Source organism: Mercenaria mercenaria, chromosome 11 (assembly GCF_021730395.1).
Source record: "Mercenaria mercenaria strain notata chromosome 11, MADL_Memer_1, whole genome shotgun sequence".
Lineage (NCBI taxonomy): Eukaryota > Metazoa > Mollusca > Bivalvia > Venerida > Veneridae > Mercenaria > Mercenaria mercenaria.
The window spans coordinates 21,389,558-21,403,844 of record NC_069371.1 but is presented as its reverse complement, the minus strand read 5'-3'; the positions used below and the strand labels follow the sequence as shown (position 1 = coordinate 21,403,844).

General features: G+C 36.5%; 1 protein-coding gene across 3 annotated transcripts in view; it reads right to left on the bottom strand.

Moving 5' to 3' along the window:
• Nucleotides 1–14,287, bottom strand: part of LOC123532112 (SWI/SNF-related matrix-associated actin-dependent regulator of chromatin subfamily D member 1-like) — a 117,917-nt gene that overhangs the window by 44,864 nt on the left and 58,766 nt on the right. For 2 of the 3 annotated variants that reach the window (XM_053518708.1, XM_053518710.1), the window contains exons 3-6: nucleotides 14,076–14,102; nucleotides 12,070–12,181; nucleotides 7,693–7,735; nucleotides 5,922–6,044 (exon numbers count right to left, since the gene is read on the bottom strand). In XM_053518708.1, the coding sequence (XP_053374683.1) occupies nucleotides 5,922–6,044; nucleotides 7,693–7,735; nucleotides 12,070–12,181; nucleotides 14,076–14,102 (305 nt within the window). The remainder of the gene's footprint in view (nucleotides 1–5,921; nucleotides 6,045–7,692; nucleotides 7,736–12,069; nucleotides 12,182–14,075; nucleotides 14,103–14,287) is intronic. The other variant, XM_053518709.1, reaches the window with a different exon arrangement.

The window sequence follows — 14,287 nt, the reverse complement described above, 5'->3', positions numbered from 1 at the left end:
TCTGAATCAAATCCATTCAGTAGTAATTGAGATATAGTGAAAACACATCAAAATTAACCTTAAATTCTAAGTAAAAAGGGGCATAATTCATGAAAAATTTGTGTCAGAGTTATGCACCTTGTTTCACATGATGTGGGTGATGAGGTGGAACATCTGTTTTAACTTTGAATCAAATCCATTTAGTAATAATTAAGATATAGTGAAAATACATCAAAATCAACCTTAAATTTAAAGTAAAAGGGGACATAATTCATAAAAAATTTATGTCAGAGTTAAGCACCTTATGTCACATCATCTGGGATGATGGTGGAACAACTATTTTAAGTTTGAATCAAATCCATTTAGTAATAACTGAGATATAGTGAAAAATACAACAAAATTAACCTTAAATTCTAAGTAAAAGGGGACATAATTCATGAAAACTGGTGTCAGAGTTATGCACCTTGTGTCACATGATGTGGGCACATGATGTGGTGATGAGGTGGAACATCTATTTTAAGTTTGAATCAAATCCTTTTAGTAGTAACTGAGATAAAGTGAAAATACATCAAAATCAACCTTAAATTCATAGTAAAAAGGGGCATAATTCATAAAAAAATGGTGTCAGAGTTATGCACCTTATGTCACATGATGTGGGTGATGAGGTGGAACATCTGTTTTAAGTTTGAATCAAATCCATTTAGTAATAACTGAGATATAGTGAAAATACAACAAAATTAACCTTAAATTCTAAGTAAAAGGGGACATAATTCATGAAAACTTGATGTCAAGAGTTATGCACCTTGTGTCACATGATGTGGGTGATAAGGTGGAACATGTATTTTAAGTTTGAATCAAATCCATTTGGTAATAACTGAGATAATAGATTTCGGGACGCGACGGGACGGGACGGGACGGGACGCGACAAAACTGACTCCTATATACCCCCCTCAAACATGTTTGGTGGGGGTATAACAAAGGAAAGAAATTTAACCAAAAAGAAAAAAAAATTCTTACAAGGTACAGATATGTCAAAATACACCTAAAAATTGGAGGTACCATCCATGTTGTACCAGAAAAGTGGTCTCGGTTTTTCCCTACAGCCAATAATAAACAAGAGGACCATGATGGTCCTGAATCGCTCACCTGTTCCCACATGACCCAGTTTTCAGTATGACGTCGTTTTTTCTATTATTTGACATAGTGACCTAGTTTTTGAGCTCATGTGACCCAGTTTTGAACTTGACCTAGATATTATCAAGATAAAAGTTCTGACCAATTTTCATGAAGATCCATTGAAAAATATGGTCTCTAGAGAGGTCACAAGGTTTTTCTATTATTTGACCTATTGACCTAATTTTCGAAGGTATGTGACCCTCTTTTGAACTTTACCTAGATATCATCAAGGTGAACATTCTCACTAATTTTCATGAAGATCTCATGAAAAATATGGCCTCTAGAGAGGTCACAAGGTTTTTCTATTTTTATACCTACTGGCCTAGTTTTTGACCACACGTGACCCAGTTTCGAAACTGACCTAGATATCATCAAGGTGAACATTCAGATCAATTTTCATGAAGAGCCATTGAAAAATATGGCCTCTAGAGAGGTCAAAAATTTTTGACAATTTTAGACCTACTGACCTAGTTTTTGACCGCAGTTGACCAAGTTTCAAATTTAACCTAGATATCATCAAGATGAACATTAAGACCAACTTTCATACAGATCCCATGAAAAGTATGGCCTCTAGAGAGGTCACAAGGTTTTTTTATTATTTGTCCTACTGACCTAGTTTTTGAAGGCACATGACCCAGTTTCAAACTTGACCTAGATATCACCAAGGTGAACATTCTGACCAATTTTTATGGAGATCCATTCAAAAGTATGGCCTCTTGAGAGGTCACAAGGTTTTTCTATTTTTAGACCTACTGACCTAGTTTTTGATCGCAGTTGACCCTGTTTCGAACTTGACCTAGATATCATCAAGATGAACATTCAGACCAATTTTCATACAGATCCCATGAAAAATATGGTCTTTAGAGAGGTCACAAGGTTTTTCTATTATTTGACCTACTGACCTAGTTTTTAAAGGCACATGACCCACTTTTGAACTTGACCTAGATATCATCAAGATGAACATTCACACCAATTTTCATACAGATCCCATGAAAAATATGGCCTCTAGAGAGGTCACAAGGTATTTCTATTATTTGACCTACTGACCTAGTTTTTGTAGGCATGTGACCCACTTTCGAACTTGACCTAGATATCATCAAGATGAACATTCTGACCAATTTTCATGAAGATCTCATGAAATATATGGCCTCTAGTGATGTCACAGGGTTTTTCTATTTTTAGACCTACTGACCTAGTTTTTGACTGCACGTGACCCAGTTTTGAACCTGACCTAGATATCATCAAGATGAACATTCAGACCAACTTTCATACAGATCCCATGAAAAATATGGCCTTTAGAGAGGTCACAAGGTTTTTCTATTATTTGACCTACTGACCTAGTTTTTGACAACACATGACCCAGTTTCGAACTTGACCTAGATATCATCAAGATGAACGTTCTGACCAATTTTCATGAAGATCTTGTGAAATATATGGCCTCTAGAGAGGTCACAAGGTTTTTCTATTTTTAGACCTACTGACCTAGTTTTTGAGGGCACGTGACCCAGTTTCGAACTTGACCTAGATATCATCAAGGTGAACATTCTGACCAATTTTCATGAAGATCGTGTGAAATATATGGCCTCTAGAGAGGTCACAAGGTTTTTCTATTTTTAGACCTACTGACCTAGTTTTTGAAGGCAAGTGACCCAGTTTTGAACTTGACCTAGATATCATCAAGATGAACATTCTGACCAACTTTCATAAAGATCCCATGAAAAATGTGACCTCTAGAGGGTCACAAGCAAAAGTTTACGGACGCACGCACGCACGCAGGCACGCACGCACGGACGACGAACACTGCGCGATCACAAAAGCTCACCTTGTCACTTTGTGACAGTTGAGCTAAAAAGTTACTAAAAATAAGCTATTTATATTAACGTAAAAGGGAAGTAATTCAAAAGAAAATTATTGTAAGTGAACAAAAGAAGGATCTGCCAAATAAATCTGTTGACATAAATGAAATTTCAGATCAGTATCTTCATTAGTTATGGAGATATACCCATTTTAATTTGAAATAAAGGGAGGTAATTTGACATAAAATCAGTCCATACTTATCTACCCTGACTGACTCAGTCCAACTAATGATAATAATGAAATTTCAAATAAGTCCTATAAGTACTTACTGATATAAATCCATTTTGACTACCATCAGGGGAGGTAATCAGATATAAAATAACTCTGGAACCTACGATTGGATCTGATTTGTCATGGAATCCAAGATTTATTGTTGTTGAAAATATTTTGGAAGTTTGTATCAAATAAGACCATAAATGAAGTCTCTATATGGCTGCAAAAACCAAAATAGCCAATTTTGGACCTTTAAGGGGCCATAACTCTGGAACCCATGATGGAATCTGGCCAGTTCAAGAAATGAACCAAGATCTTGTGGTGATACAAGTTGTGTGCAAGTTTGGTTAAAATTAAATCATAAATGAAGTTGCTATTGTGCAGACAAGGTCAAAATAGCTAATTTTGGACCTTTCAGGGGCCGTAACTCTGGAACCCATTACGGGATCTGGCCGGTTCAACAAAGGAACTGAGATCTTATGGCAACACAAGTTTTGTGCAAGTCTGATTAAATTCAAATCATAAATGAAGCTGCTATTGTGCAGACAAGGTCAAAATAGCTAATTCTGGCCCTTTCAGGGGCCATACCTCTGGAACCCATAATGGAATCTAGCCAGTTCAAGATAGGAACCAAGATCTTATAGTGATACAAGTTGTGTGCAAGCTTGGTTAAAATCAAATCATAAATGAAGCTGCTATTGTGCAGACAAGGTCAAAATAGCTAATTCTGGCCCTTTCAGGGGCCATAACTCTGGAACCCATAATGGAATCTGGCCAGTTCAAGAAAGGAACCAAGATCTTATGGTGATACAAGTTGTGTGCCAGTTTGGTAAAAATCAAATCATAAATAAAGCTGCTATTGTGCAGACAAGGTCAAAATAGCTGATTTTGGCCCTTTCAGGGGCCATAACTCTGGAACCCATAATGGGATCTGGCCAGTTCAAGAAAGGAACCGAGATCTTATGGTGATACAAATTGTGTGCAAGTTTGGTTAAAATAAAATCATAAATGAAACCTCTATCGTGCAGACAAGAAACTGTTGACGGACGGACGCACAGACACACGACGGACGAAGGGTGATCACAAAAGCTCACCTTGTCACTATGTGACAGGTGAGGTAAAAACAGTCAAAATGTTTGTCTCTATGAAATTTAGGCTAAAATAGATACTAGGTTATCTTTGGAAAGGACTTTGTCGGGTTAGAAAAAACAATAGCTGTCACTATTAGTAACAATGCTCCAAAAGCATGCCCAAGAATGCTACAGATGTCTGCTCTAAATATGCCAGAATAGTTTCGGTATAAATAATTTTGTGACCTTGACCTGAGAGACTCGGGTCATAAAAATAGTGGCCTCTAAAGTGTTAACGAAGTTATTCTTTGACTTTACCTTATATCCAAGTTTTTTTTTCAAGGAGACCTAGTTATAAATTTATCTTAGATTTCTCTGTCTCATGAAGATATGGTAGAAAAATGTGGCCTTTTGTGTATTAACAGTATCATGATTTGACCTAATGATCTAGTTTTTAACAAAGTTTCAGGGTAGAAAATGTGGCCTCTATTGTAGTACAAAGGTTTTCCCATTAATTAGTCTGATGTGCTAGTTTTTTATACAAGATGACCTAGTAACAAGCTTTTGTTGTGGGCAATATTCTGACCAAGTTTCATTAAGACTGAACTTAAACCTCAAGTGTTAAGGTATTTCTGCACGTTTGGATCAAAATTTTTTCTGCATGCAGAATTTGATTAAACTCTGATTTTTCAAAACTTCAGAATATACCTAGAAAATTCAGCAAATATAAAATATTGGGTTGTATGCTTGAATTTGTGCTAGACTGATCTGAAAAATATGGACCTCATGCAATATTTCATAATGGGAGTTTTGTAACATTTTTGCGGATAGAGATTTTTCTACCATGTAGACTTTGATGAAACTTCACCCGGCTGTAAATAAACACATGACTATAATACTGTGAAATCATTAATATTCGTGAGGGATTTATTTTCGTGGATTTCGTGGTTGAGTCAATCCACGAAATTTAATCCCAACAAACAAGTAAAATTTTCATTCAATTTATGTTCAAAAGTTTAAATCCACGATTCATATCCCCACGAAATTGCCGTTTTGACCAAAACCACGAAATTTCATGCCAACGAAATTAAATGATTTTACAATATGGTGAAAAAAAATTGATAGGTTCGTGTGCTTATTTTTGAGATATTTGACCATAATTAAAGTGAACTGGACATTTCATGCTAATTCTTAGACATTATTTTGAATTATTTAAGGTATTATGTTTTAATATCATATTTTGACTTCAGAAATATAGTTATAGTGCCATTGGGTAAATTTACTCATAGGTTGCCATTGATTCATAAAATGATTTTCATTTCCAAAGGCCAATCCGTTAGTTTTCCGGATAAACAACGCCATCACTTCTGGTTTATCAAACATGCAGAACTACCTTAGCAGTCACTGTTGACAAAGGACGACGGACACATGGTGATCACAATAGCTCACCTTCATAGCTTTGTGCTCAGTCTAGCTAACAACACGTACATCATTTCTTAGTGGCTCAGCAGTAAAAGAGCTTACAAATCCTGATGAACACCCGATATAACTGACAGTATAAACTGTCAATATTGTAGACTAAGCCTTTTCGAGTCCTTGATCAGAAACCATTTTAAAGAAATTTACCTTCATTGGCCTTTTCAAAGCCTCTTGTATATCAAGACGCTTTCTTGTGATGGTAGCATCAAGTTTGCGTTCAAAAGCCAGTAAATCCATGTAAGCCTGCGATTCCGGTACCAGATCTCTCACCTAGAAAATGAACTACACAGGCTAGAGACCATCCAGGCAATACAATCACACGAATCAAATCAACTACATAGGGAAGCGGTGGTCTAGTGGATAAGGTGTCGGACGCTCGGGTCATGGGTTTGACCCCCACTAGGGTCACGACCATGCCTTCTCATAGGACACAAGTACTGGTTTTTTCCAGGAAGCTGACTCGAGAGTGGTTCCAAAAAGCTTGAAATTTCATCACAATCGAGTAAAAACAAATTAGCATAAACTTAATGACATATGACTCTTCCTTATCTACATGGTAAATTACATTTCTACAAAGAACAGATCTCAAGCTCAATTTTTTGAGAATTTCTATATTTAGGACCATAATTTGACAAGACTGAGTATTTTGATTACAATTTATTCAAAAAGTTTTATTACGGCAAAGTAACTTGAATGCAACACTTAAACCAAACTAGAGATGCATTTGAGAAAAGCGCATGTCTCCTACAACTGCCTAATCATCTAAATAGTAAGTCAGTCTTTATATACTGTTTACTTAATCCACATGTGCATGCGCTTTCTTGACACCAAAATGACGCCTATACTACTAGTAGTATAGGCGTCGGTTTAGGGGAAAAATTGCGCAAGAAATCTGAGTGTTTTTGGTTAATCAAGGGCCATAATTCCGAAGTGCCTAAGCCGATTTGGCTAGTTATCGAACTTGGCCGAGCACTTATTGGCAGACACATTTTGTTGAAGTTTGGTGAAGATTGGATGAGAAATGTTCGATTTAGAGTGCGGACAAGCTTTGTGACAGACACACACACAGACAGACACACAGACTGGAGTAAATCAATATGTCTCCCACACCACTGTGTGGTTGGAGACATAATTATCTAAGTCAAATAAGGACCAAAGTTTGAATTAGTTTCAACCAAGCATTCCCTCACTTGATTAAGTAAATACCATTGAAGAGAAGAATGCATTGAGTAATTTCAATCTAATAAATTATTGTTGTTACAGTCTGATGATCATTTGCATCCAAAACTTCAACCAAATTTTCTAATTAAAATACCCAAGAATGCTACAGATATCTGCACAAAATATGCCAGAATAGTTTAGCCATGAATCATTTTTGACCTAGATCTGAGAGACCCAGGTCACAAGCGCGACACACCTCAATATGTTTAACATTTGTGTCAATCCCTTGATAAATGGCAGAGTTATGGACCAGACAAGAAACAGACCAGGTTAACCTTTGACTTCTAAGTGTGGCCTTTACCTTGAAGCTAGGGTTCTTGGTCTTGGGCACAACACGATATCTCATTATAGAGATCATTTATGCCAAGAAATTTCAAAATCCCTTCATCATTGGCAGTGTTTTGGACTGGACAAGAAACAGACCATTGTTGACCTTTAACCTCTAAGTGTGACCTTGATCTTAGAGCTAGGGGTCTGTGTCTTGCACTTGACATATCGTCACCCTGTTAACTGTTGACCACTAAGTGTGACCTCGACCTTAGAGCTTGGGGGTCTGGGTCTTGTGCATAACACACTATAGTGAACAATTATTTCAACTTTATGGATGGCAGAGTTACAGCCCAGACACGAGGACGCACACACAGACAGACAGTGTGATTTAAATATGCCCACCTTCAGGAGCATAAAAATTACTTACCCTTTGCGGTAAAATTTTGTCAGCCATTTTCTTCTTCTTCTTCCTGCAAAGAAAACAAAGTATATGAATAGCATAGGAAGTAAGACCTTCTGCAGAACGTTACTATTTTATATGTTCTCTTACTGGGGAAACAGGGAAAAACAGGGTCATAAAGTCGAGTCTAGTGACAAGTTCCAAAACTTCACCATCTGATTGGTTGTTTGAACTTTCTGAACATAATTTTGAAATCAACCAATGAAAGGTTTGCATTCTGATAGTTTCCAACCTTTACTTATTAAATGTATATTCTAGTAGCTTGATTTAAAATCATGAATTTTTATTTCGGACAAGTAGTAACACTGGGGTTTTTTTCGGCCGTTTTTACAGCCGTTATTCGGCTATATTCCTAATGTCAAAAAGTATGTATTTTCCCCAAAATGAGTGCAAAAATTCCCAATATACATTCTAAGAAAAATTTCATCAAAATTGCACAAACATTTACCAAATTATGGACAATTTTGTGATGGAAGTATGTTTTAAAAAGAGGTTGTACAATGTGAAACAAGTGTATGAGAAAGTGCTTAAACACATCTTTACTATATCCTATGGGACAAAATATTTCCCAGTTTGGAACATTTACGCATCAAATTCCCAATTTTGGTGGTATAGGCTATGTTCCCAAATTTGCTAGAAAAAACCCTGTAACACTTGGATATCAAAACACCTTTTGTGCTTAAATTATTTTAAGCCAATGACTAGTCAGAATGTCCTCTTTGAACATTTCTCCAGACATGGTTTGGTACCATATGCACATGCCCGGAATAATCTGCCCACAGTTTAATTTCCTTTTAACTGGCCAAGAAATAATAGACTGACTATAGGTATTCCCCTAGAACATAGGATCATCAAAAAGGTAATCTTAACTATTCTTAAGCTAACATTTCTGATTTTAATCCAGAATAAAGAAATGAGCCACGCCATGAGAAAACCAACATAATGGGTTTGCAACCAGCATGGATCCAGACCAGCCATGCTGTTCGCTAACGGTTTCTATAATTGCAATAGGCTTTGAAAGCAAACAACATGGATCCTGACCAGACTGCGCTAATGCGCAGGCTGGTCTGAATCCATGCTGGTCACAAACCCACTATGTTGGTTTTCTCATGGCACGGCTCATTAATGTAGCAACCTAAGGTAGGATTCTAAAAATACAACTTTCTGTAAACATTAAACAAGAAGACCATGATGGTCCTGAATCGCTTACCTGTTCCCACATGACCCAGTTCTGAGTATGACGTCGTTTTTTCTATTATTTGACATAGTGACCTAGCTTTAGAGCTCATTTGACCCAGTTTTGAACTTGACCTAGACATCATCAAGATAACAAGAGGACCATGATGGTCCTGAATTGCTCACCTCTTCCCACATGACCCAGTTTTGAGTATGACATCGTTTTTTTCTATTATTTTACATAGTGACCAAGTTTTTGAGCTCATGTGACCAAGTTTTGAACTTTACCTAGATATTATCAAGATAAAAATTCTGACCAATTTTCATGAAGATCCATTGAAAAATATGGCCTCTAGAGAGATCACAAGGTTTTTCTATTATTTGACCTATTGACCTAGTTTTCGAAGGTACCTGACCCTGTTTTGAACTTTACCTAGATATCATCAAGGAGAACATTCTCACTAATTTTCATGAAGATCTCATGAAAAATATGGCCTCTAGAGAGGTCACAAGGTTTTTCTATTTTTATACCTACTGGTCTAGTTTTTGACCGCACGTGACCCAGTTTCGAAACTGACCTAGATATCATCAAGGTGAACATTCAGACGAATTTTCATGAAGATCCATTGAAAAATATGGCCTCTAGAGAGGTCAAAAGATTTTTCTAATTTTAGACCTACTTACCTAGTTTTTGACCGCAGTTGACCCAGTTTCAAACTTGATCTAGATATCATCAAGATGAACATTCAGACCAACTTTCATTCAGATCCCATGAAAAGTATGGCCTCTAGAGAGGTCACAAGGTTTTTTTTATTATTTGACCTACTGACCTAGTTTTTGAAGGCACGTGACCCAGATTCAAACTTGACCTAGATATCATCAAGGTGAACATTCTGACCCATTTTCATGAAGACCCATTCAAGGGTATGGCCTCTAGAGAGGTCACAAGGTTTTTCTATTTTAAGACCTACTGACCTAGTTTTTGATCGCAGTTGACCCAGTTTCAAACTTAACCTATATATCATCAAGATAAACATTCAGACCAATTTTCATACAGATCCCATGAAAAATATGGCCTCTAGAGAGGTAAATGTTTTTTCATTATTTGACCTACTGACCTACTTTTTGACGGCACGTGACCCGCTTTCGAACTTGACCTAGATATCATCAAGATGAACATTCTGACCAATTTTTATGGAGATCCATTCACAAGTATGGCCTCTAGAGAGGTCACAAGGTTTTTCTATTTTTAGACCTACTGACCTAGTTTTTGACCGCACATGACCCTGTTTCGAACTTGACCTAGATATCATCAAGATGAACATTCAGACCAACTTTCATACAGATCCCATGAAAAATATGGCCTTTAGAGAGGTCACAAGGTTTTTCTATTATTTGACCTACTGACCTAGTTTTTGATGGCACGTGACCCACTTTCGAACTTGACCTAGATATCATCAAGATGAACATTCTGACCAACTTTTATGAAGATCCATTCAAAAGTATGGCCTCTAGAGAGGTCACAAGGTTTTTCTATACCCTTTACCACACAGAACAGAAGCCAGAGTAACCTCTTTTACATAACACTGATAAGTGATAATCAATAATCAATAATCGGTATATGGCTGATAAAGGTGACTGTCTTATCTGAACAGAGGTGTTGGCATTATTTTGTGATTACACACACTTATGTTAAAAATGTCATTATTTTAATATTTTCTGTAAGTTTGACATTATTTTTGTCAATATAAAGTTTACAGCAATTTAAATTCTCTTTCCGATGATACAAAATTTATTGTAGTTTCTCTTTGAGTTTCCAAGATATAAAGTGTTAAAGTACGGGAATATATTTTTTTAGGTATAAAATTCTGTTTTGGATTACTTTCACATTGAAATTCATATACAATTTCATTTTGATGTTTGAAAGTTTGATTTATAGTTAATAGACTTATCTTCCGAATCCAAATCGGTAAGTATTTATATAAAAAAACAACCATCAAACTGAATAACACTACAAAAATAACGGATCGTAAAATTTCTGAAAGTGCAAAAAGATCGCTGAGATCGAGACTCGTAACCGACTACAATATTCTTGTGCTAAAAATTAAAATATTTTTAAGATAATATTACGTAATATTTTGATGATCAAACGTCGGCACATCACGGGTGACTTCCGCTGCAATTAACTCTTGGGGTGTCATAAAATATTTGAAAGCCGCGGTCCTTCTGTTTTGATTAACACTTCCCGTTATGTAAGGCCATAAATTCCAAGCCATCGTATACACAAATTGTTGTTTAGGGGAAATCTGCATGTATCACGCGTGACCTTCATGACCTAACACATTTAAAAATACTTTGATGTTAAATGGTTGTTATTTTTAGAACGAGGAAAGCCCGCGAACCGGCCAGTTGCAAGCAGTTTTCTCAGTAATTATCCATGACGTAGCGTCGTGCACATGTAGGAAAATACCCCGGTGTCTTTCTTTGCAAAGTACTCGATAAATTTGAATAGTAACCACATGATCTTGTACGTAAATAATGATGACGAAATCCCATATTTTGAGTTAGTAAACATCCGGAATTTGTTTCTTTAGGAAAAGAACGAAAATAAAGTGATTGATTATGAGACACGGGATAAAATGATTCTGTTCAAATGGCCGTTAATCGGTATAATACGTTTCTATCGGGGAACCGATAGACTCGGGTCAATACGTTTCTGTTCGGTAATCGATAGATACGGTGATAAACTTATCGATGTGGGAAAGGGTGACCTACTGACCTAGTTTTTGACTGCATGTGACCCAGTTTCGAACTTGACCTAGATATCATCAAGATGAACGTTCAGACCAACTTTCCTACAGATCCCATGAAAAATATGGCCTTTAGAGAGGTCACAAGGTTTTTCTATTATTTGACCTACTGACCTAGTTTTTGATCGCAAGTGACCCAGTTTCGAACTTGACCTAGATATCATCAAGTGAACATTCTGACCAATTTTCATAAAGACCCCATGAAAAATGTGACCTCTAGAGTGGTCACAAGCAAAAGTTTACGCACGGATGGACGCACGGACGGACGACGGACGCTGCGCGATCACAAAAGCTCACCTTGTCACTTTGTGACAGGTGAGCTAAAAATGTAAGATGAGATAAAAAGCAGTTAACTGACGCTTTCATATGCTGTGCAGCTCTTGAATCACTCTGTCGCTTCCTGTCCAGTGGTGTCCCCATACCCATCTGTGGTGGGGGCATCCCCGGTCCCATACCTGGTCTTGTCATGCCTGCAAACAAATTCAATAATAACAAACATGAAAACCAGAAAGTTATTTTATACAATGATAATATGCTCCAAACTGCTTTAGAGATACAACTTATGCCCTGGATCACAAAATATGTCAAGTTTCCAGCAACACAAATGGCAATGATTAGTAAAACATTTCTTAGACCTGTAGCCATTAAAACTGTTCCAGTAAATTCTTCCATCAAACCGTGCCATTGTAAATGAGAAATACAAGATTAGTTTTATAACAGATAAATTCATGGCAACCAAAGCCAGTTTTAGGTGGTTAAACACTTGAGCATTCATTTACCATCACAAAAATATTAAATGAGCCGTGCCATGGGAAAACCAACATAGTGGGTTTGCGACCAGCATGGATCCAGACCAGCCTGCGCATCCGCGCAGTCTGGTCAGGCTCCATGCTGTTCGCTTTTAAAGCCTATTGGAATTGGAGAAACTGTTAGCGAACAGCATGGATCCTGACCAGACTGCGCGGATGCGCAGGCTGGTCTGGATCCATGCTGGTCGCAAAGCCACTATGTTGGTTTTCCCATGGCACGGCTCAAATAATATCAATTTTGTAAGAAAAAGATTTATGATAGAAGTTTAGGGAGAAAAAACATGAAATTTGTTGAATTTCTGTCATTTCTTATGTTATACAAAATTCGGAAATACTTTTCAACAGTATTGTTCAAAAGCAATACAATTTTCACTTTCTCTACAAACACAACAAAAGATAATGCAATGTACGTATAAAGTAGCCATACTGAAACATGCTGTATTCTGGTGCAAGCAGCTAAATAAAGCTCACACAAAAAGATCAACAAACCTTTTTCAAAACGTTTCAACCTATTTTTGCTCCTGTCATTTTTTGGGGGCAATGCAACCTGTCTAGAGCAACACCACAGATGGGAAGATAAGAATTTTACAGAGATAAATCTTTTTAGAAAGGAAAATTAACTAAGTATTAACCTTGTCTTCTTGGAAACAAATTTGTGGCCTTCGTAGAGAGGTATTTGCTCTTAGGGTTGACATTACGAGGTTATCACACTGCACTAAGCTTAATTGAATAGAAGTAGTGCTTATTACTAGGGCCATCTATTGAAGAACATTACAAAGAATGTGTAACAGAATCTATTAAAGACCACTGCCAAAAATGTGTAACAAAAAAGTTGCAGTACTATCAATAAACAAGCAAATAATTCACTGGAACTCACAAGCTTTGAAGCACAAGTTATCTGTTGTCTCTCTTTAACCACAATTACTCGTAATAATTGCTCATATATGTAAGTCACTTTTTTCATGACTTGTTCAAACTAGTTCTATTACCCTTAGCTTCTAGATGTGTCCTCATCATCCAGTGAAATTTCAATTGTATTTTTTCTCTCTGAAGAAATGCAAAATGGTCCAAGATCCAGCATACGATCGGCTGATTTTAAGCTCAAACTTTAAACTGACCAATGACAATGCACCATTTTTAGAATGGTCTACTGTGATAATGTACCATATTGTAATAGCAGATTATTTTTTATACACTGCATCCATTGTATCTCTGCATACCATGCAAGAAAGCATAGAAAAAGTAACCAAACATGTTCAAAGGGTAAAAAATGCTTAACTTCAACCATATATGGACAAAGTCCCTATCTTGGAAATGTATTGCAATGAAATTGACAAAAATTATTGTTTATAATTAAATCATATCAAATTTCTGTCTCAATCTTCATCAACAAGCCAAGGGATTTTGTCCTTTGTTGAAAATGAACAACACTGTAAAAGCAAGCTATGTCAGCTGTATATATTCTGGCAAAAATAAAATACAAATTGTTTTAGCTCTTTTCCTCAATACTGTATTTTCCAGCACTTTGAGTACTTTGATACAGCCTTAGACTTACCAGATTCCTTTGCTTTTGATTGCTGGCCTGTAAAATCAACACCATTCATTATCAACTATCAGTACAAATTATAAGGGAGAACTTTAAAAATAAATTATTCTTCTGAAATGAAACATTATACAGTTTTCATCTAATTATCAAACACTGCAAAATCAGAACTTTTTGCAAGCTATATATAATGCTTAACCTTCATCATGCTGGACACGACTGAT